The 22,581-nt window shown below is 52.2% G+C and overlaps 2 protein-coding genes across 3 annotated transcripts in view; one reads left to right on the forward strand and one right to left on the reverse strand.

Annotated features, from left to right (window-relative positions):
• Nat10 (N-acetyltransferase 10) overlaps window positions 1-3,386 on the forward strand; it is a 40,337-nt gene extending 36,951 nt beyond the window's left edge. For both annotated transcript variants that reach the window (XM_021156192.3, XM_029474186.2), the window contains exons 28-29: window positions 149-232; window positions 2,501-3,386. In XM_021156192.3, coding sequence (XP_021011851.1) covers window positions 149-232; window positions 2,501-2,606 — 190 coding nt within the window. In that variant the 3' untranslated portion in view covers window positions 2,607-3,386. The remainder of the gene's footprint in view (window positions 1-148; window positions 233-2,500) is intronic.
• A 2,535-nt stretch (window positions 3,387-5,921) lies between these two features.
• Abtb2 (ankyrin repeat and BTB domain containing 2) overlaps window positions 5,922-22,581 on the reverse strand; it is a 151,641-nt gene continuing 134,981 nt past the window's right edge. Inside the window, exons 5-17 of the mRNA XM_021179050.3 lie at window positions 21,820-21,985; window positions 19,133-19,222; window positions 18,565-18,666; window positions 16,652-16,748; window positions 16,113-16,248; window positions 14,832-15,058; window positions 13,521-13,699; window positions 13,122-13,227; window positions 12,828-12,930; window positions 11,900-11,987; window positions 8,762-8,830; window positions 8,199-8,312; window positions 5,922-7,189 (exon numbers count right to left, since the gene is read on the reverse strand). Coding sequence (XP_021034709.1) covers window positions 6,992-7,189; window positions 8,199-8,312; window positions 8,762-8,830; window positions 11,900-11,987; window positions 12,828-12,930; window positions 13,122-13,227; window positions 13,521-13,699; window positions 14,832-15,058; window positions 16,113-16,248; window positions 16,652-16,748; window positions 18,565-18,666; window positions 19,133-19,222; window positions 21,820-21,985 — 1,675 coding nt within the window. The 3' untranslated portion in view covers window positions 5,922-6,991. The remainder of the gene's footprint in view (window positions 7,190-8,198; window positions 8,313-8,761; window positions 8,831-11,899; window positions 11,988-12,827; window positions 12,931-13,121; window positions 13,228-13,520; window positions 13,700-14,831; window positions 15,059-16,112; window positions 16,249-16,651; window positions 16,749-18,564; window positions 18,667-19,132; window positions 19,223-21,819; window positions 21,986-22,581) is intronic.

Consider the following 22,581-nt stretch of genomic DNA (forward strand, 5'->3'; position numbering starts at 1 on the left):
TACACCTGGCTGTATGCCTGTCACCCCCTCTGCAGCTTACATGCTAGTGCAGCTCTGGTGTCTCCTGGGGTGGGCATCTTATCACTTTCTTATTTTCTTTTGAGCAGTCTCTCTTCTAACAGGCTTTGACATTCCCCTCTTCTTACAGATATGTAATTCGTGGGGATGATGAAGAGTGGAATGAAGTTTTGAGCAAAGCAGGGCAGAATGCCTCCATTGTTAGTTTGAAAAGGTAAGGAGGGCCTGGTGTCCCACACAGCTGGGCTGTGTGGCTGTTCCTGGGAAGCAGGAGGCAGGAGCGAATGCTGAGGGAGGGGTCATGGTTCTCTCTTGAGTTCTCTGGGGCCACCTCGGTAGCACACCTAAAGCAGACAGTGTCCTAGGCTTGGATCTCTTCCTTCCTGTACTCAGCGCCAGGGATGACAGGGCCAGAGTTGGGCCAGGTATGTCCACTGCAGAGTCTGTCATGTGAGTCACCTTGTCCTTCCTTCAAGGCCAGCAGTTCTCAAAATCCTTGGTCTTAGGGCTCTTTTATGCCTTAAAAGATGGGACCTTTCTTTATGCAGGTCTTTTTTGTAGCTACTTCGCATAGAAACTGAAAACCATTTGTTTGAAATAAATAATAGTATGGGTTTGCATTTAAGTTTTTGGTTGTGGGTTTGGTGTGTTTGTTTGTTTGTTTGTTTCCTTTTTTCTTTTCTTTTTTCTTTTTTCCTTGATGGTGATCAAGTACAGGGCTTTATATATGCTAGGCAAGTCTTTCACCATCCAGCTAAGTCTTGAGAAAGACCCAGTTTTACTTTGGCCAGTCTCATTCATCTCTGGCATACTGGACCCCAGCCGGCTTCCGGTGTCTGCCTCTGGTCTTGTGGTACCCACTTACCACAATGAGACAATGTAAGGAAGAGACAGAGAATGGAACAGGCAAGGAAAGGATCAGTATTGAAATGGTTTTCACTTCCTCGGCCACCTCGGCATCCTGAGGTCACTGAACACCGTTTCTCCAGTGTCTCATCTGCAAAGTGGTGCGTTTTCATGTAGCAAATGCCAGCGCTCCTTCAGGACTAGCAGGAGACACCCTGTGCCCAGAGCCTGTACATATGAGGCTAGCATGGCCGCTTCGGGCTTGTGGGAAGGCTGATTTGTTGGCACCGTCATAATTACCAATGCAGCTCCTAAAGAGTTTATAACGTGGAGTGTTCAGGAACATTGCCTGTAATGAATCTCAAAGTCAGGTATTGCCCCTCCATCTCCTTACGTCACTCCAGGACTTGGAGGGTTCTAGTGCTGATGGCAGCCACACCTTCCAGGGGCCTTCTGGCCTGCTGTCAGTGTGTCCTCTGGTTTGAACAGTGTGACAAATGCATTAGGCTCCCCCAGGCTCTAGCTATGCCAGTGGTTTTGACTATCACAAGGCCCGAGGATAAGCCTACTGTGAGAATCCTGTCTCTGAGCTCTGCAGAGTGAGCCTGAGCTCAGCTCCCATAGCCACTGCTGCTGGGAGCCTCGTGAGTCATCCCAGGGGCTCAGATGAAGTGAAGTGCGTGAGGTAAGCCTGCCCTTTCCTGAGGCTTGCCTTTTGTTTTGTTTTGTTTTAAGATTTTTTATGAGTGTTTTGCCTGCATGTATGTGTGCATGTGTGTACCATGTGTATACCTGGTATCTGAGGAGGCCAGAAGAGGGCATTGGGTCCATGGAGCAGCATCTGTAGTCCTGACTCGCAGAAGGCAGAGACAGGCAGGTCTCTGAGTTTGAGGCCACCTGTGAGCTCTAGGTCAGTGAGAGCTATGTAGAAAGACCCCAAAGACCCTGGCTCGGGGAGGAAAGAGAACGGCATTTGCTCCCTCAGTCGCTGAGCCGTCTGTCCAGCCCCTGCCCATCTGTCTCAGTGGTTCCTCCATGAGGTACTTGATGTAACGATGTTAGTGGTCTCCACAGGGGGTCTGTTTCCAGGGAAAAGGCTGTTAAGAGACTCTTATCTCCAAGAGCTTCTAACAGGCAGGCTGCCTGCTCAATCCCCGTGCTGCCCTGGCATGAGGCTTACCAGGGACTCCCGAGTCACGACTACTGGGAGTTTGGCCACTGGTTTAGGAAAATTCAGTTCATAGCAGTGAATTAGGAAGAACTCTGGCTTTCCTTGAAGATCCCATGTTTGTGCTAAAAACTGCCTCTGGGGCCAACTGCCTCTGGGGTGATATCTAGGGGCTCCATGCAGTGGGCATGATCTCTGTCTGGCATTTAGGTAGCTGCTTGAGGTATTGGGACAGGAGACCATTCAGTATTCTGAAAGAGAGCCTGGGCTACTCCACAGGTGGTCAGGGTGGGCCTGTGTGATATGGTCCCAGGCCTGCATGAAGCTGTCTCTAAAGGGCCACAGAGAACATGTCTGGGTGTCTGTCAGGTGAGGGTGGGTTTTCAAATAGCAGCTTGCAGTGTTTCAGACCTGTGATGTTTAATGCTTTCTGTTTCTATCCTTGGTATGTTTTTTTTTTGCCTCCAGTGACAAGAAAAGGGAACTGGAAACAAAACAAGAACCCAAACAGAGCAAGAAGTTGAAGAAGAGAGATAACAACAGAAAGGATATGAAACTGAAGCGAAAGAAATAGTGAGGTGAGGAGATGCCAGACTTCTGAGCTGTGCTCTGCTGGGCCAGGCCAGGCAGCAGTGTGGACAGTGACAATGACAAGGGCCTTCAGCAAAGGCAGGCACCATCGTTCCATTTGTATGCTCGCGGTGACTGAAGACAAAGTCATTCTTGGACAGGCTGCTTAGAGGTTGGTGTGGGCAAAGCTCTGGCATTGTCAGGGCTGTCGTTCCACCCAGGTCAATCTCACTGGCTTGCTCCCACTGTGGCTGCTGCGCTGGCTCCTGGCCTCCCTATGCTCCAGCACATGGCTTTCTGGAGGCGCACGCTGCCTCACTGCAGACTTGTCCCGACACTGAGGCTGGGTCAGCAGGACCTCTCCTGCTCCTCCGTTCTATATCTGCCTGCGGCAGGTCTGCTGTCCTCAGCGTCCCAGGAAAGGCTTAGGTAGGCTGCAACATCTGAGCCTCAGGTGTCTTTTGGTTGCCTCTTCATTTGGGAGAGACTATCGAGAAAGACTCTTAACTACAGAAAGGAGGGGAGAGAGAATATTTTGAATAAATGATGTCTTGGAAGGACCATTTGCCTGCAGTGCTTATAAAACCTGTTATAACAAAGTAACGTGGCTTTACCTTGGGGGACCACAAGTAGTAGTGAAGGCACCCACATCCCCCAGCCATGAGGAACAGAGGGTGAAAAAGAACAGGTGCTGCTTAGACCAGTGCCTGACTTACAACAGTGGACCCAGTCTGTGGTGCTGCTCAGTGATAGTGGCTCCAGGAGGATGGAATGATGCGGGTCTGGCCATATTCTAGAATAAGCCGGAGCTGGCCAGACTCACGTGGGTTACACAGCCTGTGCTTTGCAGCTGGAGGTGCTCATAAAGTAATAACTGCCTTTGGGCTTCTCAACCTGACCAGGATGGCCACTGTGTGCAGTCAAGGTCCTTTTCAAACCATGTCCTGAACAGGTCTCAGTGTGTTGTCTCTCCTTCAAACCTGAAAGGGCATGCCTCCTTCAGACCTCACCATCTGGCCCCCACAGAATGACATCTGTAAAGCTCTTCTGTCTCAGGAGAAGTCACATTCAAAGTGAAGTCCGATGGGCCAGCTCTGCATAGGCTACCAGGATGGGGAACAGAGAGGGTTCCTTCATGGTCTCCTCACCCCTAAGCTATAAGGGGCTAGTGTCAGCCTGTTCTCACTGCTCATCTGGTCTTGACAATCCCAGAGGATGCTGGAGTGACCAAGCAACTGCGTGTGTGCACCGAGGCTAGGAGAAGGGGGCACAATCTTTGGGAACTTTCTGGTTTGCCAATCCTTTGTCTACACAGGGGACTCTTATGAAGAAAGGAACCCCGTTTAGTGTAGAGAGCACAGCATCAGGAGAGGCTGGAACCAGGGAAGGCCAGAAGCCTTGAGTGCCTAGTGTTTGCCTTGGTGGCCCTAGATTAACCCTGGTGGCTTCCAAGTTGGTACAGGGGTCTCAGACCTTAGCCCTGGTATATAACTGCCTTGTCTGCTGTCCCTGGGTTCATTGCTAATACATCCAGCCTTTGTGACCCAAGGACTCCTATAAGAAGTCAACTTTGAGCAAAACCTTGCTGGCATATGCAATAGTGTCTGGGTTTGGTGGCTGATTATGGGGTGGACCCCCAGATGGGTAGTCTCTAGATAGTCCATCCTTTTGTCTTAGCTCCAAACTTTGTCTCTGTAACTCCTTTCATGGGTATTTTGTTCCCTATTCTAAGGAGGAATGAAGTATCCACACGTTGGTCTTCCAGAGCTTGTGTCTCTAGCTGCGTATGTAGCAGAAGATGGCCAAGGCCATCATTGGGAAGAGAGGCCCCTAGGTCTTGCAAACTATATGTCCCAGTACAGGGGAAACACCAGGGCCAAGACGTGGGAGTGGGTGGGTAGGGGAGCGGGGCAGTGGGGAGGGTATAGGGAACTTTTGGGATAGCATTTGAAATGTAAATAAAGAAAATACTAATAAAATAATAAAAAAAAAGTCAACTTTGTTCTTTCTTGTCTAGCTGCTAGTAGCAACAGCCTGACAGCTTAGAAGTGGCTCTCATGATCTTGAGTTGCTGCCCTGGGCTAACTGATCTAACACCCCTGTTGCTATAAGTGTTAGGTCCTAGGGAGAGTTAGCTTACCCCACCCCCCACCCCAAGTGTGTGTGTGTGTGTGTGTGTGCGCGCGCGTGTGCGCGCGACAGAGGGCACCAGGTCTCCTGCTCCTGTCATTCTCCACTTTATTCCCTTGAGAGAGGGTCTCTTACTGAACTGAAGCCAGGCTGGCAGCCAGTAAGCCCCAGTGACCCTGTCTCTGGCCCTCACAGTCCTGGCTGGGGCCACAGGGCCGCATGTGCTTACACCGGAGTTTTTCACATAAGTACCCTTATATGGTTCCACACCCGTGTGCTCTTACCCGTCTCTCCTATCTCCAGCGCATTTTTAAAAATGATTAAATATTTAAGTACCTGTTTAATATGAGCCTAGGGGGCTAACTCCTCATCTAATCCTAACACCTGCAGAGGAACAGGTTGGAGCCAGTTGTAAACTGACTTGCCTTTTCAGCTAGGAACAGCTCTGCTGGAGGTGGAGTGGTCAGATACAAACCCTTAAAGGGCAGACACTCTGCTGCTTCACAGGGTGGACCTGAGGACTGCATCTCCTTCCTGTGGCCCCCAGAGGGCACTGTGGGGCACGAAGCACAGGGCCTCGGTGGAAGAGCATATGCACAGGATGTCCTCACTGCTGAGTCCAGAGCCACAGAGTAAAGTTCAAGCCATCTGCCTGCCCCTCTACCCAAAAAGAGCTAGGAAACAGGCCTCTCTGGTTTCTGGAGTCTACATTCTTTTCCAGGATGCTACTTAAATGGTAGCCACTCCCACTGATCTTAACAAGAACTAGGGGTAGGAGGGTGGTATATTTACCAGATTCGTAGCCCAGGCTGCCCTTCAGTGCCTGCTCCTGCATCTCCCTGGTGCTTCTCGGCAGAGCACGCAGTGTAGAGCTGGCACTCCTGTAAACCTCAGCAGCCTCCTCATCTCAGCCTTATGGAAAGCCATAGGCGGGCCTCCCCACTGTGAGTCCTGTTCTGTCTAGCCCATTGGCACATCAAATCTTCATGCGCCTCATTTCCCAGGTGAAGACATTGGCCAATCTGAGGGCAGTCAGAGTGATACCAGACAGGCGAGTGGCAAGGTATATGGTAGCTCTGCTGCGGGGTTTTCCTGCCCAGTGGGACAGACTCAGCTCTGGGTCCAGCGGGGCTCCTCTGCAACTCTGAACTCCTAGGCAATCTTCTTTTACCAGGAGCAGACGCCAATGTCGATGTTAATGAGTGTTTATTGTTGATAAAACCATAGCACATTTACAGTAAGTAACAACATTAAGGTATAGTTACAGTATCATACAATATTACAGCAATAAAATACCATTCATTCCTTTGTACATCCCGCACAAGCAGCAAGTTGAAAATATCTTTCCAGGATTGCAAGCCCTGGAGGCTTCTGATGAATAAATAGTTCCTAAGGTAGCTGTTCTTGATGCTGTCCCAGCATCTGTCCACAAACAGGCCAGATGATGGGGAGCCAAGACTGAGGACAGGATGGTAGGGGACAGCTTCTCTTCCACCGAGGCCTTGTCCTTCATGCCCCAGAGTCACAGATCCCAGGTGACAAGTGTGCTCTTGCACTCCTGTCCTGAGTGGAAGGCACTCTGCTGCCTCAGCCTGCAGACACATTAGAGCTAGGCCAGACCTAGAACCAACCTCTTCACTTTGGCTGCCAGCTGTAGCAGCAAGAGCGGAAGTCCTTGAGTTCCTGTACTGTAGCCCATCATACCCTCAGCTCGGAAGCTCTGAGCTCAGACTCCTAACTTAGTAGTCTTGTGGGGAGGGCCATTAGAGGTCCAGTCTTCACAGACAGGGGCCACCCCACCAGCCCTTTCAAAGGCACAGCTTGGAGGACAGGATTTGGAAAGCCTTTCCTCTCTGTTTAGGAAAACAAAGCATACCAGCTACTGCAGCCAGTGGCCTGGGGCTCAGGATCCATTTTCTACATTCATAAGAATGCCCATGCCCCTAACAGCCCAGCCAGGATGGCGAGAGTTGGAGCTGAGGTGAGCTTGCTGCTGAGCCACTGGAGGGGAGAGGGCACAGGGTGGCCCTCAAGGTGCAACTATGTTACACCCCCTTGCCAGTTACTGGTTGAGCAACAGTGAAGTGGACTCTGTTCACCCAAGGGTCAGTCAACACCACAGATGGTTGGTTATCTAGGAGAAGAGCAGGGAGTACCCCTAAAGCCTACAAGCCTCCCTCCACTGGGGGTGTCACTGGTGGTTTCTGGCCTTAACAGACCTTTGCACGCCCTCAGATAACAGTCCCCCTCCACCCTGCCTCACACCCGGGAGGTGACGTAGACAGAATGCACTCGCTCTGCTAGGGTGCTCTGCAGATCCTGCAGTGGGTCCAGGCCCTGGACTTTGCTGCTTCGGCCATAGATGAGCTGCCGGAAGGCATCCTGCTCCAGCAGGGCCTTCATGTGCTTGAGGAAGAAGCCTTCACAGAAGAGGGCCAGCTCCGGGGCATTATGGATCTGCAGGTAGAGAGAGAAGTGAGGCCCGTGGCCTTCCTATAGCCTTCTCCATCCCCAAACCTGCCCTAACCTACTCACCCATTCACAATAGGGCTCAGCTTAAACCTGGGGAGCTGTCCCAGTCTGCCGCTTGAAGCCACCTCCCCTGTGTGAGTACCTCCTGGGAGTACCAGGTTCAAGTCTCAGTTGTGTCACCAAGAAGAACACTAACGAGACCCTGGCCCCTTTCCTTCCCCTCCCCTATGTTACATGATCGCTTTATTGAACAGCTCTTTTCCTAAGGGCAGTGACTACACACGGCCCAGCACAAGGCTCACGAGCATCGTGGGCGATGCTCCAAAGCCATGCTAATGCAGAAAGTATCAAGCATTCACTTCCAGTCTGCCTCTGAGCAGGGTATGGAAGTCCCTCTCAGACTCTCTTGGAGCTAACATGCAGGAGGATAAAACCTGAGAAATTAATGAGACGAGCCAGGTGACTACAGATGGACAGTAAAAGCTGGGAATGCCTGAGGCCTGGGGACATGATCTGATGAAGACATGGGACTGGTTGGTCCTGGGAAGTGCTTTACAGAAAGGGGGGAAGGGTTGTCCCAGGAGAGTGGGATGCTGTGAGTCTTGTCAAGCGTGCTATGGGCTGGCGACTTAGTTTGCAGGATAGCATGGTTTCATACTTTTGAAAGAAACATGAGGTTCACACATGGGGAAGACAGGATGTGGAGAGACCATGAGGATGCTATTCCCAAAGCAGAACTGAGGATAGCTGAGTGGGATGTGAGGAAAGTGGGCTTCAGAGGCAGCTTGCTGAGATGTAAGGTGGCTCTAAACCAATGTCAGGGCCCCTGCTGGCAGCAGGAGCCACAGCTCCAGGTGAAGCTTTAAGTTCCGGTGGCCACTCCTCTGCCCTCATGTGGTCTGGACACATGCACTTCATCTCCCGCCTGTTGTCAGTGCTGTGACGGGGCCCTACAGAGAGTGGTGGGAAGTGGCTGACTGTCCCCAGCACTTACCTTGGCATATTTGTAGGTGTTGACAGCACTTTCCACGCTAAGGGTCTGGGAGCACAGGATCTCACAGTGTCTCTGCAGGGCATCGAGCTGGAACAGGTTGGCAGCTGACAGCAGCTAGTCAGGGGGTAAAGCAGGCCTCTTAGAAATGAAAGCTTCCTCTTTAAGTCCCAGGACCCAGCCCTCCTGCCAAATTAGTCTGAGAAGAGATGGTTCCCCTGAAATGGTTCTGTTCTAGATCATCTTGGTAGTAGCTGGGATTTGAGAGATACAGGATAGGCATGGGTGTGGGCTGAGATTTCTGACCTCCAAAGAGACCTTGGGCTGTAAGATAGAGTGAGCCTCTGGGCCATGTACCACTGGCGAGCAGACTCAGCCACTGTCTGTTGCTCCTGGGCTGAACCCCACAGGCATGCCAAGAACGCTGGGTTCTGTCTGCAGAAGTGCCCTTACACATGACACAAGTATCATGCCCCATGTGGATGACAGGCCCCTCCACATGGATCTGAGATCGGGGCTGAGAGATGACGGTCTGGAGGACACTGGGCTACATGGCCTGCTCTTACCTGCAGGATGTCAGCAGTGGGGATCTCCATGGACTCTGTTCCTCCATAGTACAGGTACTGCATCAGCATCTGCAGTGGGAACGGACTGCGTAAACACCACCCGTGTGGTGCCGCACAGCTATACTGCCAGCTCCGTGACCCTCTGACCCCTTGCCACGACAAGGAGCCTTTCCCTGTGAGAGCTCTGTAGCCCAGGAGGGAAGATGTCTTGCCTCAAGTCACTCTGGTTTGTTATTCCAAAGCAGGGCTGCTACCCGCTCTACCTCCCCACTCCCACCACGTGCTCACTGCTTTTGTCCAAAGTGTATGTATGAACCCAGTGTGCTGGTACATGCCTACAATCCCAGCATTCAGGAAAGTTAGATGGGAGGATTGCCCAAGTTTGAGGCCCAGCTTGGACCAAACATCACCAGGGCAGCCAGGGACACCCTCAGAGCAAAACAAAAGTATAAAATAAATTCTATGAATGGCCAGGCACGTTGGTACAGATCTGTAATCCAACACTGAAGAAGGAGGGTAGCAAGTTCAAGGCTAGTCTGGTCTACATAGTGAGACCCTGTCTCGGAAGCAAATAAGTCTATATGGACCTGAGGGGTGAGTAGAGGGACAGCCGTCTAAGCAGGCCAGATTCTGAGACCTTGGCAGACCTCCTCAGGAGAGGAAGCGCTTGCTCTGCTGCCTGGCTGAGATCTGTGCCTCGAGCGCTCAGGAAGTGATTCCATGGGAGAGCCCAGGAATGGGCAGCTCTCTGGAGTTTGAGGTTCACATCACTAATATTGCCATTACACTGGAACCTGGTGAGGTTCCCAGCTAGAAGAAGGAAAACAATTCTCTCTGGTTGGCTGAAGCAGCAGCCCCAGCAAGGTGCTGGCAGGCGCAAGAGTAAACAAGGCTCCAGCAGGCACAGCCAGTCTCTGTTAGGACCGGCCCTCAGGCTGCAGAGGCACCAGAGGGTCTAGGAGAAAACCTGACAGCAGGACGGCAGCTCAGCCGGGTACTGGCAGACTCCCATCAAGAAGCCAGACTCCCAAGGCTTCTGCGGCCCAGCCGGAGCCTGCACAGCCATCACACAGTGGCTCAGTAGTCTGTCCCTGTGAGTACTCGGTGTCTCCTTAGCCACCAGGACAAAGTCTTAGCCCTGGGATACCCTCACTCAGTTTGGGACAGTGGTGGGTCAGCTCTCCCAGGATGTAGCTGGGCAGTAGAGTGCTTCTCCAGCAAGCAGGAGACCCTAAACGTAGTCTCCAGAACTAAAAGAAGAAACATCTCAATTTCTTATACTATGGATGTGTTGGAGTACATACATTAAAATACTGTGGAAATGCTGGAGTGAATAAAGTTAGATGGGCCCAGGGGATCCACGGAATAAGGCAGGTCGATGTCCTGATCTGGCTAAGTGGCTAACCCTGGGTGGGAGCTGAGGGTAGCATTTACAAGGCCTGTGTGTGCTGCCCCAGTAGGCTATTGTCCCCATTTACCCTCCACAGGAGCTGCCAGCCTGGCCTGGCACAGGTGACCTTCTTCTGCCCCAAGGCTGAGCCCACACCTCTCTCTACCTTTCCACCAATCCCTGCTGCTCTCCAGGACCATCCTACATCTAAACACAGCTGCAGTCACCTGGACTTTGGGCTTCTTGAGCAAACATGTCTCCCCAGTGTGGAGGGAGAGAAGGCCAGAGCCCGGGTCTGCCCTCCCTGTCTTGTCCCTTAGTTACCGTGTTCCCGATCCCACCTGTTCTCCCTCCATGTCCCATGACTTTTCCATCTCGTCGCCAAGCTATCAGTCAAATCCAAGTCCTTCCTTGCCTTACGTGTCGCTTCCCATCGGTGTTACCTTGAACAAGCTACTCAACCTCTGACCCCACACCTGTCAAGAGCGGGGCGGACCTCGGACCGCTGTGAGGCTTAAGTGAGGAGCAGGTGGAAGCCTGAATTTAGCGTGTCTAAGAAATGTCTGGTGAGCTGCTCTCATGCCCAGTGACCCGAGGGTAAAGCCCAGGACTCACACTAGAAGGAGCAAATCTGTACACACTGGCATGCCTCCCCCTGCACCCCACAACACATAACTTAAAAATGCTAGAAGTGAAGTGTCAGTGACCAGCGACCCTCCGCCCCCTCGCCCCCTGGGAGCTTCCTGGGTGCAGAGGCTAAGTCTTTTCACTCGGGCTTCTGTGCGCAGTCTGTAGTCTGCAGTCTTGTTACCTGGCTGTTGCTACCCCAGCCTGGCGGCCACTTTCCCAGGAAGTGCCTTCTCCTGTTCTATACCCGTAAGAGTCACAGCCCTGTCTCACTGAGGGTGGCCCCATCCTCTTAATTCCTCTGTCCCAGAGTAGCTAATGTGACTAAAGAGGAGGCCAAGGGGGCAGGCATGCTTTGGACTTCCTGAAGGTCTCACGCTCTCGTCCTCTCTGGCTTCACGCACATGAGCCTTCAGCCTTAGCCTCTGAAAGTGCTTGTCACCACACCTGGCCTTTAGTGTGGTGGCACAGCGGACCAGGAGTGTTCCATGGTGGCTCTCTGTACTCCTGAGTGGTGGGGCTGGGGATTCTGTGGTCTCCCATGGGATCTTTACTATACAGGGCCAGACAGGGCCTAGCACTACCTGCTGCTGCTGGGCCTCTGTGCGGTCATAGCCCTAAAGGGGGTCAGATCTACAGGCCAAGCACCAACCCCCTAACACAAAGACACCTGGGACTTTCTGGAAAATCTCTCTCAGCTGAGACTCCAACCCTCCTCATCTGCTGCCACAGAGTGTCTTTTGCTCAGCCTGAACCTTGTGCAAAGCCCTGGACTGCTGAGAAGAGGGGCAGCCTACACCATGGTTGCCTAATGGCCCAGCCATTGCCTTTCCAGTAAACTTTCAGCAGCTCACTACAGAATGAGTCCCGCCCGCACACCTGTGGGTAGCAGTGTTCATCCTTTCTATCTGTGTCCAGGCTGCCTGGATTCCTGAGGTAGCTCTGAAGGCACAGCCTCACAGAGGATCAGTCTGCATGAGGGGAGGACTGGGTGGCTCCCTTGTGGTCACTGACTTGGTAGATCACACAGGCCCTCAGGGACAGAGTGACCCTGGCATAAGGCCCAGGAAAGGCTGTACAGAGGGACTTTCAAGGAGCGAGCAACTCTGAGGCCCACACACCTGAAAGATGTGGTATTTGATGTCGCTGATCTCAATGGTTTTGCTGCTGTCCCCATCTTCTGATTTGTTGGTCATTAAGGTCTTGAACCTGGAACAAGGAGACAAGGTGAGGTTTGAACATGGCCTGAGATCCATTGCTGTGCCAATGGCACTGCCATTTGAGCTGCTTCTGGGAGATGGAACACTAAAAATGACTGTCCTGTTCTCAAACTAATGTTTGGCAGGTGTCATTTTACATCATCCTGGGCTGCTGGGCCCAGCTCTGTTCTGTTCCCCCACTCTCCCCTTGCACGATGACCAGGAGCCTATGGTGGGAACGCTAGCTCTTTATTCTACAATACTTCTGTGTTCTAATAGTCAGCTGCAGTAACTCAGCAGAAGGAGGCCTTGAGAACTTCTCCTTGCACGCTGGACTCTGCTCCTGCTGCACCCAGTCTGACACACTTTGTACTCCAGGGACAGAAGTTATAAGGTCCTCTTGGTCCCTTTTCTCTAGCACTATGGTCACCTTATATAGCTCTTTCTTCTAAGGTAGATGAAACAAGGTCTAGAAGTAAATAATACAGTTCAGAGGAAGTTCCTGAAACTTAGAAAAATTCACATCATCTCTCCCTATAAAGCTATATAAGCAGCAATGACTGCTGGGAAGAAAAGACTGGGCAGATAGGCAAGTCCGTCAGGAACTTCAGAGATGCAGGCTTCATGCACCCATGCTGGGATTGCCTCTGGGACATCATGTTCCTATAAGTAACCTGACCCCCAAACTCACCGGTTTCCTAAGCTAGACCTAGGTGGAATCATTCATTAGTGTCCTGTCTGGGGTGGACACATGCTTGCTTCCATCTCCTCAGAAAGACTCACAGCACACCTCAATGCTAAAAGAACTAGAGGTGTTCCTGGGGCCAGGGCTGATACCCAGGGGGCCTACCTGTTAGATGCTGTCACCAAAAGGACTTTGTGTGCATAAAACAGCTTTCCTTCCACTAGGAAGGTTACATCAGACATCTCCTTGTTGTTCAGAAAGTGAGGATCTGTGGGTAGGAAGACAAGATAGTGTCAGGGTGTCCACCCTCTATAAGAGGGCTGGGGTGGAATGGAGCAGAGGATACAAAATGAGGGATACTGAAGCTAGGGCCTTGGCACTTGGGAACAGAAAGGCAGGCAAGAGTGATGGGGAGAAAGAAGAGTGTGGGAACAAGCCCTAGCGGGCATGGATACACACCTAGCCTGGCTGGCAGGGTCTTCCGGATCTCCGGGATGCTGGGGATGGGGCTGGTGCCATAGCAGTGTGTGAAGATGGTGGCCAGCTGCTGGAGGACGGAGTCGTTCTGTAGGGAGAGGCAGGAAGGACCTTCAGCTCATGTGCGTGGCTGGCTGTAGCTGCAGCTACATCAGGCTTGTTGGCCAGAACAGACTGTCACTTCATCTGTGATTTCCCAAATGGCTGTTTTGGCTGGGCTCTAGCCTGGACTGCCTTGGCCTCTGCCCTCTGGCAGCCATGCAGTCCAACTCTGGGTGTTGGGGTGATGTATGTTCGTGTGTGTGGGATGGCTGTGCATGTAAATTTACACGGCCACCCTAGGATGTGGAACCCAGGTCAGGGCTGCGGGGCCCCACTCACTTTGCTGGTTTTGAGGATTTCAAACATGAGCTGCAAGCCTTCTGTCACCAGCTCCTCATTGTACTCCTCCTCCTTGATGGAGCTGAAATCCTTCAGGAGGCTCTGCACCACTGAGTACCGTGACTGTGAGAAGGAGGTCCGCAGCGACTCTATCCAGATGTGCAGCTTCCAGGGAACACCTGGCCAGAGAGAAGGGCAGCTGTCACTCCCTCCCAGGAAAGCACAGCCTTGATGCCCCACTGAGTGCCGAGTGCTGCTCAGCTGACAGGGCACAGGATGCTTTGCCTGTTCATCAGATGACATGGAGGAAGGCCTTCAGCCAAGCTAAGGGCCTAGTGCTCATTGGCCCTACAACTATTTGCGAGAAAACCCATTGGGGAGGGATGACCAGATGCACCTAGAAAGGACGCAGGGCACTCAAGAACAGAAGCCTGAAGTGGCTCCATTATGGAAGAGCTGAAGCATCCAGCTCCCTGGTGTATCTGTGCACAGCAGGACATGTAGGGGTTTACTGAAGTCCCTTGGCCTGAGTCTGGGGACTAGGCTAGGATGTGAAATTTATGTCAAAATCCAGTTATATCCCAATGGGGCTGCCTGGGCTTTGATGACCAGGCCTTAGGGCAGTGGCTCTCAATCTGTGGGTTGTGACCCCCTTTGAGGACAAATGACCCTTTCACAAAAGTCACCTAAGACCATCAGAAAACACAGGTATTCACATCATGATTCATAATAGCAGTAAAAATTAGTTGTGAGGCACTAACAAGAATAATGTTATGTTGGGAGTCGCACAGCATGAGGGACTGAATTAAAGGTCACAGCATTAGGAAGGTTGAGAACTGCTGCCATTATTGGGTTTGTGCATTTGGCCCCACAATTACACCACCATGCCTTGTGCTCTAGCGGACAGCATCCTGCTCCTAGTCGAACGAAGATAATCAGAACCAAACCCACCAAAAGGTGGGAAGTGAGGCTCAGATCATGTAACACTATACAGCTAACGTAGGATCTGGTTCAAGTCTGCCAGGCTGACTAGTTTCCCTGGATGATGCAGAAATCCACAGATTCACAGACCCCAGGAGTAGAAAGCCAGCTGAGCAACCAGGCACACTGACATCTTTGTAATCTTCAGGGTCCTATACAGACTCCTGGTGTGCCATCAGAAGGGAGAGTTGGCCTGCAAGCAGAAGGCTGGGACCCTGAGAGCAATGACTGTTCCCATGTGCCCATGCACTGTGTGTTTCTGTGCAGTGACTGTTCCCACATGTCCGTGCATATGTTTCTGTGCAACTGTTTACACCTGAGCAGCCTCACCCAGTGCCCTCAGCTCCATGGTGATGTCCAGGTAACCGTGCTCAGCGCTGTAGTACATGGCTTCCTGCAGGGCCTTCGTTCGGGTTCGACTTAGCCTCACAGGCCCCTCGCTGCTGCCCTGGCTCGATGTGTCGCTTTCCTCCACACCCTCAGCCAGGATCTCTTCTAGGGACAGCACATCTGCTTTAGCCTGCTGTGGCTGAGTCAGGAGCTTCCTTAGGACATTTCTGTAAGCCGAGATAGCAAAATGAGCCCTGGATCCCCAAGATGGGTGGACAGTGCCCAAGTGAGCTATATTCTAGAGCCCATGCCATGCCTCAGGGCAGCAGAGGGCTCTCAGCATCCCCCATTGCAGACGTGTGGAGGAGCCAAGGACCCTACCTTTCTTCTGTGTTAGTATGACTGAGGAGTCATAGCTCTGCACTTGGCTGTGTGATCTCAGGCTCTTCTACCTCTCTGAGCCATAGCTGCTTTGCCACCTTAACACACGGTGCCAGGATCACCCTCTCTTGGGGCTGGTGCCAGTCTGATGCAAAGGTACCAGCAACCTACTCCACAGTGGATAAGCCCACCAGCCCATCCTGCTTTCCTCCTATGCATTGATGGGAAGGGTTTTGGGGGTCTGGAAAAAGGCATGGGGTGGCACTGTCAGGGGGGTCACAGCAGGAGCACAAGTCTAGTAGTGTTGAGGAGACAGCCCTGAACTGCACGCTGGTGTCTTGCCCTACCAGTCTTTCCTTTCTGTCTCCTTTCCTGCTCTCTAGTAACCCCTTCTCTTGTTCCCCTCCACGTTCCACCTCTAGCACTGCCTAACGACTCTGGTTTCAGCCTGCTGTTGCCAGTCACAGGGCCAGACAGGCCTGCCATCTGCTCCTGGAGCTACTAGCAACCTCTTCATAGCTGGCCCGTGTGCTGAGTGAAGCCCTGGGGATACTCTGGGAGCACCACAGGCACTGGAAAATTACCACCAACTTCACAGAGGACTGGAGTCTTGGCAGCTACACGAATAACAGTTTTGCTATAAAGGGGTGGGCTTGAGGTTTAGGTCCCAGTCAGTGCCAGCGTGTCGGAAGCCAGAGCTCATCCAGTGTCTCCAGGTCTCCAAAGTCTTGGGCCTCCATGCTGACCAAGAACCTACATCATCCTGGAGAACTTGCACCCTAGCTCTGGCTTCAGGAACCATCACCACGCCTGGCTCTTCTCCTGCCTCGGAAGCCCAGGCTCATGAGAGTGCATCTCAGTGTGCCTGGTCACCCAGGGCCGGCACCTTAGGGTTTGTACCTGTGGCCATGGGCAGCGGAGTGGCTGAAGCAGTTCATCTCCTCATGGAGGGAAGATGCCATGCCATTGGCTTCCAGCATGCTGAGGAGGGGGTCAGCACCCCGGCTCAGCAGCAAGCTGACCAGCTCATAGTTCCCTGAAAGACAAGGTGGAAGTACCAGGGTTCATGAGAGCTGAGGAGGGGAACCAAGGTGGGGCAGATGGGGTCTCCAAGATCTGATTCTTGGAATAAGTGGGGGAGACCTACAATCACAATCAGGCAATGATAACGTGGGTATAAATGGGAGGTCAAAGAAGGTGGCTGTGTCCTACCCTGACTAGGTCCTCAGGAGGGGAAGGCTCATTGCCCTACAAGGCCCTCTCTGGACACTTTGCTCAGCAAAAGCGCTGGGGGAAGAGGGAAGGAACCCGCTCCTAGTAGCCTAGAAGGAACCTTAAGGGTTTCTAAAGTTAGCACGTAGCTCAGTGACCAGCCTGGGTGACAAGGCTAAAATGTGATCATGATGTGAGAACATGAGAGACGGAAGCAGTGTACCTACCAGCTGCAGAGGCCAGCTGCAGGGGTGTCTCTGCGTAGCTGTCCTCCCCACTGTTCACAGCTGAGCCCTCCACATGGGCACCGGCATCAAGTAGCAGCTGTCAGGCACAGGAAGAAGACATACTCAGCATAACAGGGTGCCTGGAGAGGGGTGGAGTACTCTAGGGGGCAAGACTTACAAGTCTCTCTAAACATGTGACCATGAAAAAGCTCCCACTGGCAGCTGAGGCACTAGCGTCTGAGGACACCTAGTTACCCTCGGGATCTGCACTTCTGTATCCTTCCCCTTCATCCCACCATGCACTATGCTCTAAACTGTGGCCACTTTGGAACTATTTTTCTCTTCTCAATACTTTCCCACCAATCAGCTTCAGAGACCTTCTGGAGAACTCACACAGATGAGCAGAACAGGAAGTGTCACCTACAATCAACTGTCACCTAGAGCAGCAGTTCTCTACCTTTGGGTCTACCAGATGTCCTGCACAACAGACATTTTTCACTGTGATCCATAACAAAATTACAGTTATGAAGGAGCAATGAAAATAGCTGGGGGTCACCACAACGTGAGGAACTGTGTTAAAGGGTCACAGCATTAGGAAGGTTGAGAACCACTGCTCTAGAGGGAAACAAGGCCCTGAGCAGTAGCAGGTGTAGAAGTATGGGCTACAGTGCTGGCCACTGACTGGAGTGGCTTGAACTTTAGGCTTCCCTAGCTACAAGGTGGGGGAAGAGGCCTGCCTTGAAGCATCACTGAGATTAAACGATATGATGCCCAACACATGGAGGAACTCCTCATTGGAGAGGCTCAGCTGCTACCCGGGGTGGCAAGGGGTGGGGAGAAGCAGATTGTTGTAGGCTAGCCAGGAGTGCAAGTGGCCCCATTCCATCAAGGACAGCTTTGCCAGGAGTCAGAGGAGGCAAGGGTGTTGCCTGCATTCTGCTGTTGAGGGGGCTTGCTTTGCACACTCCCAGGCTTCTGAAGACACACCTCAAATCTCTGACCACCCCTCCCTGGCAACCAGATACAAAAAAATCCCAGGTGAGTTCCAAGCTTCCCTGCAGGGTGTGGGGCACAGAGAAGGTCCGTATCTGCTGGCGACTTGTCAGTCAGAAACCAGATGTGCTCCCTGCTGGGACGAGGCAGTGGGGGTGGAGACTTGCCTGTTGGATGAAACTGGGCACCAGGCCAGCGCAGGGCACAGCCCACAGGCCCAGCCTGGACGGAGGCAGTAACTCTGCTCAGGCCTGGGAAGGCAGTGACTACAAAGCAGACTATGTGCAGTGGCCAACTGGGCAACAACCACCTACAGAGGGTTGACTGCACGCCAGGCTGTGCTGACTACCACAGGCAGGACCGATTTTACTACTCACAGAGGCCTTGCGTCCTAGAAGAGGGGGAGGAAGTGAGGCCCACTCCAGGGTGCAGGTCGGTGGAGTCCTACAGGACTCCTGAACTGAGTGCCATGTCACTGGTGCCTCTTCTGCCCACAGCTTCTGCTTCTAGAGCCATCATCTCCTCACTGTGATGCCAGCCATAGCAGCCCAACCCAAGGTGGGCAACAACGAGGCTTAGCTTTACATGTGAGCTGTGCCATCTGTCCTTCCTCAGGAATTGTGAGACAGGGAGGGACAGGAGTGGAGGGACACTGTGACGCAGAGCCAGGTCTGAGGGAAGAGCACCTGGCTAGATGAGGGTTGCAAGTGTGAAATGGAGCAGACCGAAGTCCAGTCGTCCAGGACTCACCGGGAGAGAGTCCTGGTTAGGCCTGGCTCTCCTCTTCCAACTCTACACTAACTTCACTCCTGAGGTGAGTCAGGTGGACCCTGGCCTGGAGCAGTGTCTGGCTGGGGCTGGACACACTTTGAAAGCCCACTTTGGAAGCTGAGGCACATGGTGCACCCTCGGAAGCTCACCTGCACCACAGAGATGTGTCCATGCAGCACCGCGAATGTCAGGGAGGTCCAATGCCTGCTGTCGGGGTGGACAGAGGGATGCCTGGGAGAGTGGCTTGGAACCTACAATACAACAAATCCTCACTATTTCCTGGAAGGTGACTTTCCAGAGCAGATGACACAGGTACTTTAGCTAAAGGGACACATTGCAAGGGTGGCGAAGTTAACAGAAGTTTATCTACATTTGCTGGCTAATGTCTTCTGAGAGCATTTGTGTGGGCAAGGTTCAAAGCCAACAAGTGATGTCGTCCTGAGCAAGAGAAGACAGAAGGGGAGCACTTTATGCATCTGAAGGAGGCAGAGACAGGGACAACTAGGGATTGGCCTATCAATAGAGGACAAGAGCTATGAAAACAGAGTTATAGCCACTCTCTTCACATCTCCCTCTTCAGTCAAAATTCAGAGGAAAGTGGTCTTTGCTCGGACCACCATCTTTCTTTCTCTTGGCTTGTTTTAGACAGAGCCTGGCTGGAGATCGTGGAGTAGCCTCTCCCTGGGTTTAGGGCCTAGGACAGGAGTTTCCTTTTACCTGGATGTCTAAGTTAGCTCCAGCATCAATCAGCATCTGGACCATGGCTTCGTCCCCAGCAGCACAGGCATACATAAGCGGCGTCATACCCTGTGAATCAAAGGTAGATGCTAAATCGTCAGGCATGGAACAGAGCATCCCACATCCCACAGGTCTCTGCCCATCTGCTCCTCAGGAGCTGTCCTGTGTCTTAAACTCCCAGGGTCAAGGAACTGGAAGGCTAATCAGGCTCATCAGCATAGGGGTGAGAAATATATGGCCTACGTGGCAGCCAGATCCCAGACCCAATGTCTCTTCTCGGCCTGTTTCTTCATCTTAGAGATAGAAACAATGTGTGTCTCAGTTGGTAGTAGAAGGGTATTAGTGTACACAGTGCTCAGTACATACATGATAAGCTTACAACCCCAAGTGAGAGGTAATTAACAGTAACACATTACACTGCACACAGTGCCTGGATTCACTGTAGGAAGTGACTTATACGCAGTGTTTCATTTAATCACTGTACTATTACTATGTGTGTGTGGCTTCTATTGTTATCCTCATTGTATGCACGTGGGACAGAGAAGGGGAGTTAACTGTCCAAGGTCCTAGGCTGGAACCCCGGTCTGAGTTGTTGAAGCTTGTGCTCAGCAGTGTCTCTGAGGAGATGTGTCTGACCATATCTTGTGCTAATGAGCAGTACAGAGCAGACTGTAAGAGGTGTCTACTCCCTCACTGTATCTACAGAGGCAGCTAGCAGGGTTGTCTCCCTGACTGGGAGTCTGACGGTAAAGGCAATGGCGTAAAGTGCACGCCACAGCTGGATCCTGGCAAGCATTTGTCTGGTGCTCTGTGATATTATTTATTAGGTTATCTGTGTGGAGAGAAGATCTTCTCAGCTCATAAATCCTTGTCTAGTTCCTGGAGATAAGGAAATGGCTTGAGACTAATCATGGGGCGAGCAGCCTGTTTACCTATGCATCTGTTTCTAAATACCAGCGTTCATAGAGCAGCAATGCTGAGCAGCTACAGAGAAGCCAGTGGCAGCATGATGGAAACTTGGCTTTGTTCCACACTCCACACACACACACACACACACACACACACACACACACACACCAGGTATGTAATGAGTTTTTCTCCACACACCTGTATACACTCAGAGCACACACCAGGCTCTGAGCAGGAGAAAGGAAGCCACGTTTTTATGCTGTCCCTTAGGCACATATGGAGGGCTGAAGCCCAGATTTCAGGGCTAATCATCATCGTTTTGACAGTAACACAACAGCAGTAATAATCATATCAACAAGAACCACAGTGAACATGTACTGCCATTGATGGAAGAGCCCACCAACTGCTCTACACGCAGGCACTGAGGAAAGGAAAGCAAGGTCCCTCTGGTGGCAGGGTATCTTGTCAAGATACCTCAGCTGTGATGTGGTAGACTAAAGCCTTCAACAGTGTGAACCGTAAGTGCCTGGGCTTCAACACTGCAGGCCCTGAGGAAGCGAACACCGGGAAGAAGGCTCCCGCAGAGGCCTTGCATCTGTGCCTGCATGCGACCAACACCAGCCTGAGGTTCTCCACTGTGGAGGCACTCCTTGCTCTGTGGCTCCTTGGCCTAGCCTGGCCTGGCCACACTCGCTGGCAGCTGCCTCACCCTCTTTCCTGTTCTGCTGCACTCAACCCCACCCTCCCTCAGGCTCAGTTTCAGCCCCACAAAGCACTCCCGGCCTCACGCTTCATCTGCTGCTCCAGTCTCTGGGCTGCACTTTCATGGCATAAGACACAGGCCGTGACCCTCCATGGCAGCCTGGCTGTTCCCAGGCTTTTGGATAGGCTTCCAAACCACACAGTATCATTTGGGACACAGTAAGTGATCCCCAAACAGAGTCACCTGAACACTCCACAGTGGGTGTGAGCTGCAGTCTCCTGACTCTGCAGGTACCTTCATAGTTTCTGCTGTAAATCAGAGCCCCCAGTATTTCCTGCCCTCTTCCCCCTCATTTGCTCCTTGGTACTTCTCATCAATGTGCTCTTTGTTTTCTGTGTTTACCCTCCTCCTCCTCCTCCTCCTCCTCTTTCTTTTGGTGCTGGAGACTGAACCAGGGGCCTTGCACATGTTAGGCAAATACTCTACTGATGAACTAGATGGTTAGCATTCAGTTTTATTGTGACAGGAGCTCACTTTGTAGTCCAGACTGGCCCTGAATTCACTACGTAGCCTAAGCTGGCCTTGAACTCGTGATCATCCTGCTACAGCTGCCGTGTGCTGTTGACTCCAGTTGCACTTGACCTTAGGTGGTAGATAGGCTTAGGTGCTCGCTTCGTACTCTCGCTTTACCAGTGTCACCCCGAGTCCTGGTTTCTCTGGAGCTTGTGAGTGGCTGGCACACAGTCCCGCTCACATGCCAGTGATTATGTCCCACGGCTTGCTGCCGAGTCTACAGTCCAAGCCTTCACTGGATTCTTCCTTAGCCTGGCCTCATCTAGGACAGCTGCTGGCCTTCCAACCAGGGAAACAGAGCCCACACGACCATAGTTGTCCAGGAGGTTTGTGGGGACCCAGACTGGCCACCTGTCAGGATCTTGAGGCCCAGAGCTGACTGAGCAAGCCCCAGTAAGGCTCAGGATGCAGGGAGTGTGACTGTTTCTTCCACCCTAGCATAGTTCTCTATGCCTGGCCTAGAAGAGTCCGCAGAAGGTACCTGGTCATCCATTGTGTTCACCCCATCCGGGCCCAGGGCCTCGATGGCCTGGCTGATGAGGTCTGTTCTTCCACAGTTGAGCATGCGGAAGCCCAGGTCCTGGTTGAAGCGTTCAGTAGCAGCTCGAGCATCCAGCCTCCGGAAGGAACTGAAGCAGCACTCGGGTCTGCACAGGAGAGACCAAGAGGTATATGAGTGTGACTGTGACACACAACACAGTGGGTCTGGCTGGGTGAGAGGACTGAATTGTGAAGGGGTCAGCTATGACTGGCCTTGCTCTGGCCTTGCCCTGGGGCAGTGATTTTCAACCTTCCTGATGCTGCGGCCCTTTAATACAGACTCTCATGTTGTGGTGACCGACCCCAACCATAAAATTACTTTCACTGCTACTTTCTAAGTGTAATTTGGCTTACTGTTATGAGTCATAATGTAAATTTTTTGGAAATAGCAAAGGGGTTAGGTGGAGAACCTCTGTCATAGAGAGGACAAAGCTCGGCCTCCTACACATGGGCTAATGCAGTGGACTGAGCGCTTGAGACCTGTCAACTGTTGGAACAAATTCTCGGACTCCCTTGAGGAGGAGAAAGCCAACCAGGGCTGGTGCCCGGGCCTGGGCCTTAGCATTTGGCCACTGCATAGTGCTTGCATAAGCAGGCTGACCATCAGCTGGTGAAGTAGGCATTGCCACCAATGTCTAGGTTTTCCCTTTGTTTCTTCAGGTTGCCTAGTAAGACCCCAAAGTACCAAGGACAAGGCAGGAAG

This window comes from Mus caroli, unplaced genomic scaffold (assembly GCF_978045245.1).
Source record: "Mus caroli unplaced genomic scaffold, Mus_caroli_1 scaffold_2, whole genome shotgun sequence".
Classification (NCBI taxonomy): Eukaryota; Metazoa; Chordata; class Mammalia; order Rodentia; family Muridae; genus Mus; species Mus caroli.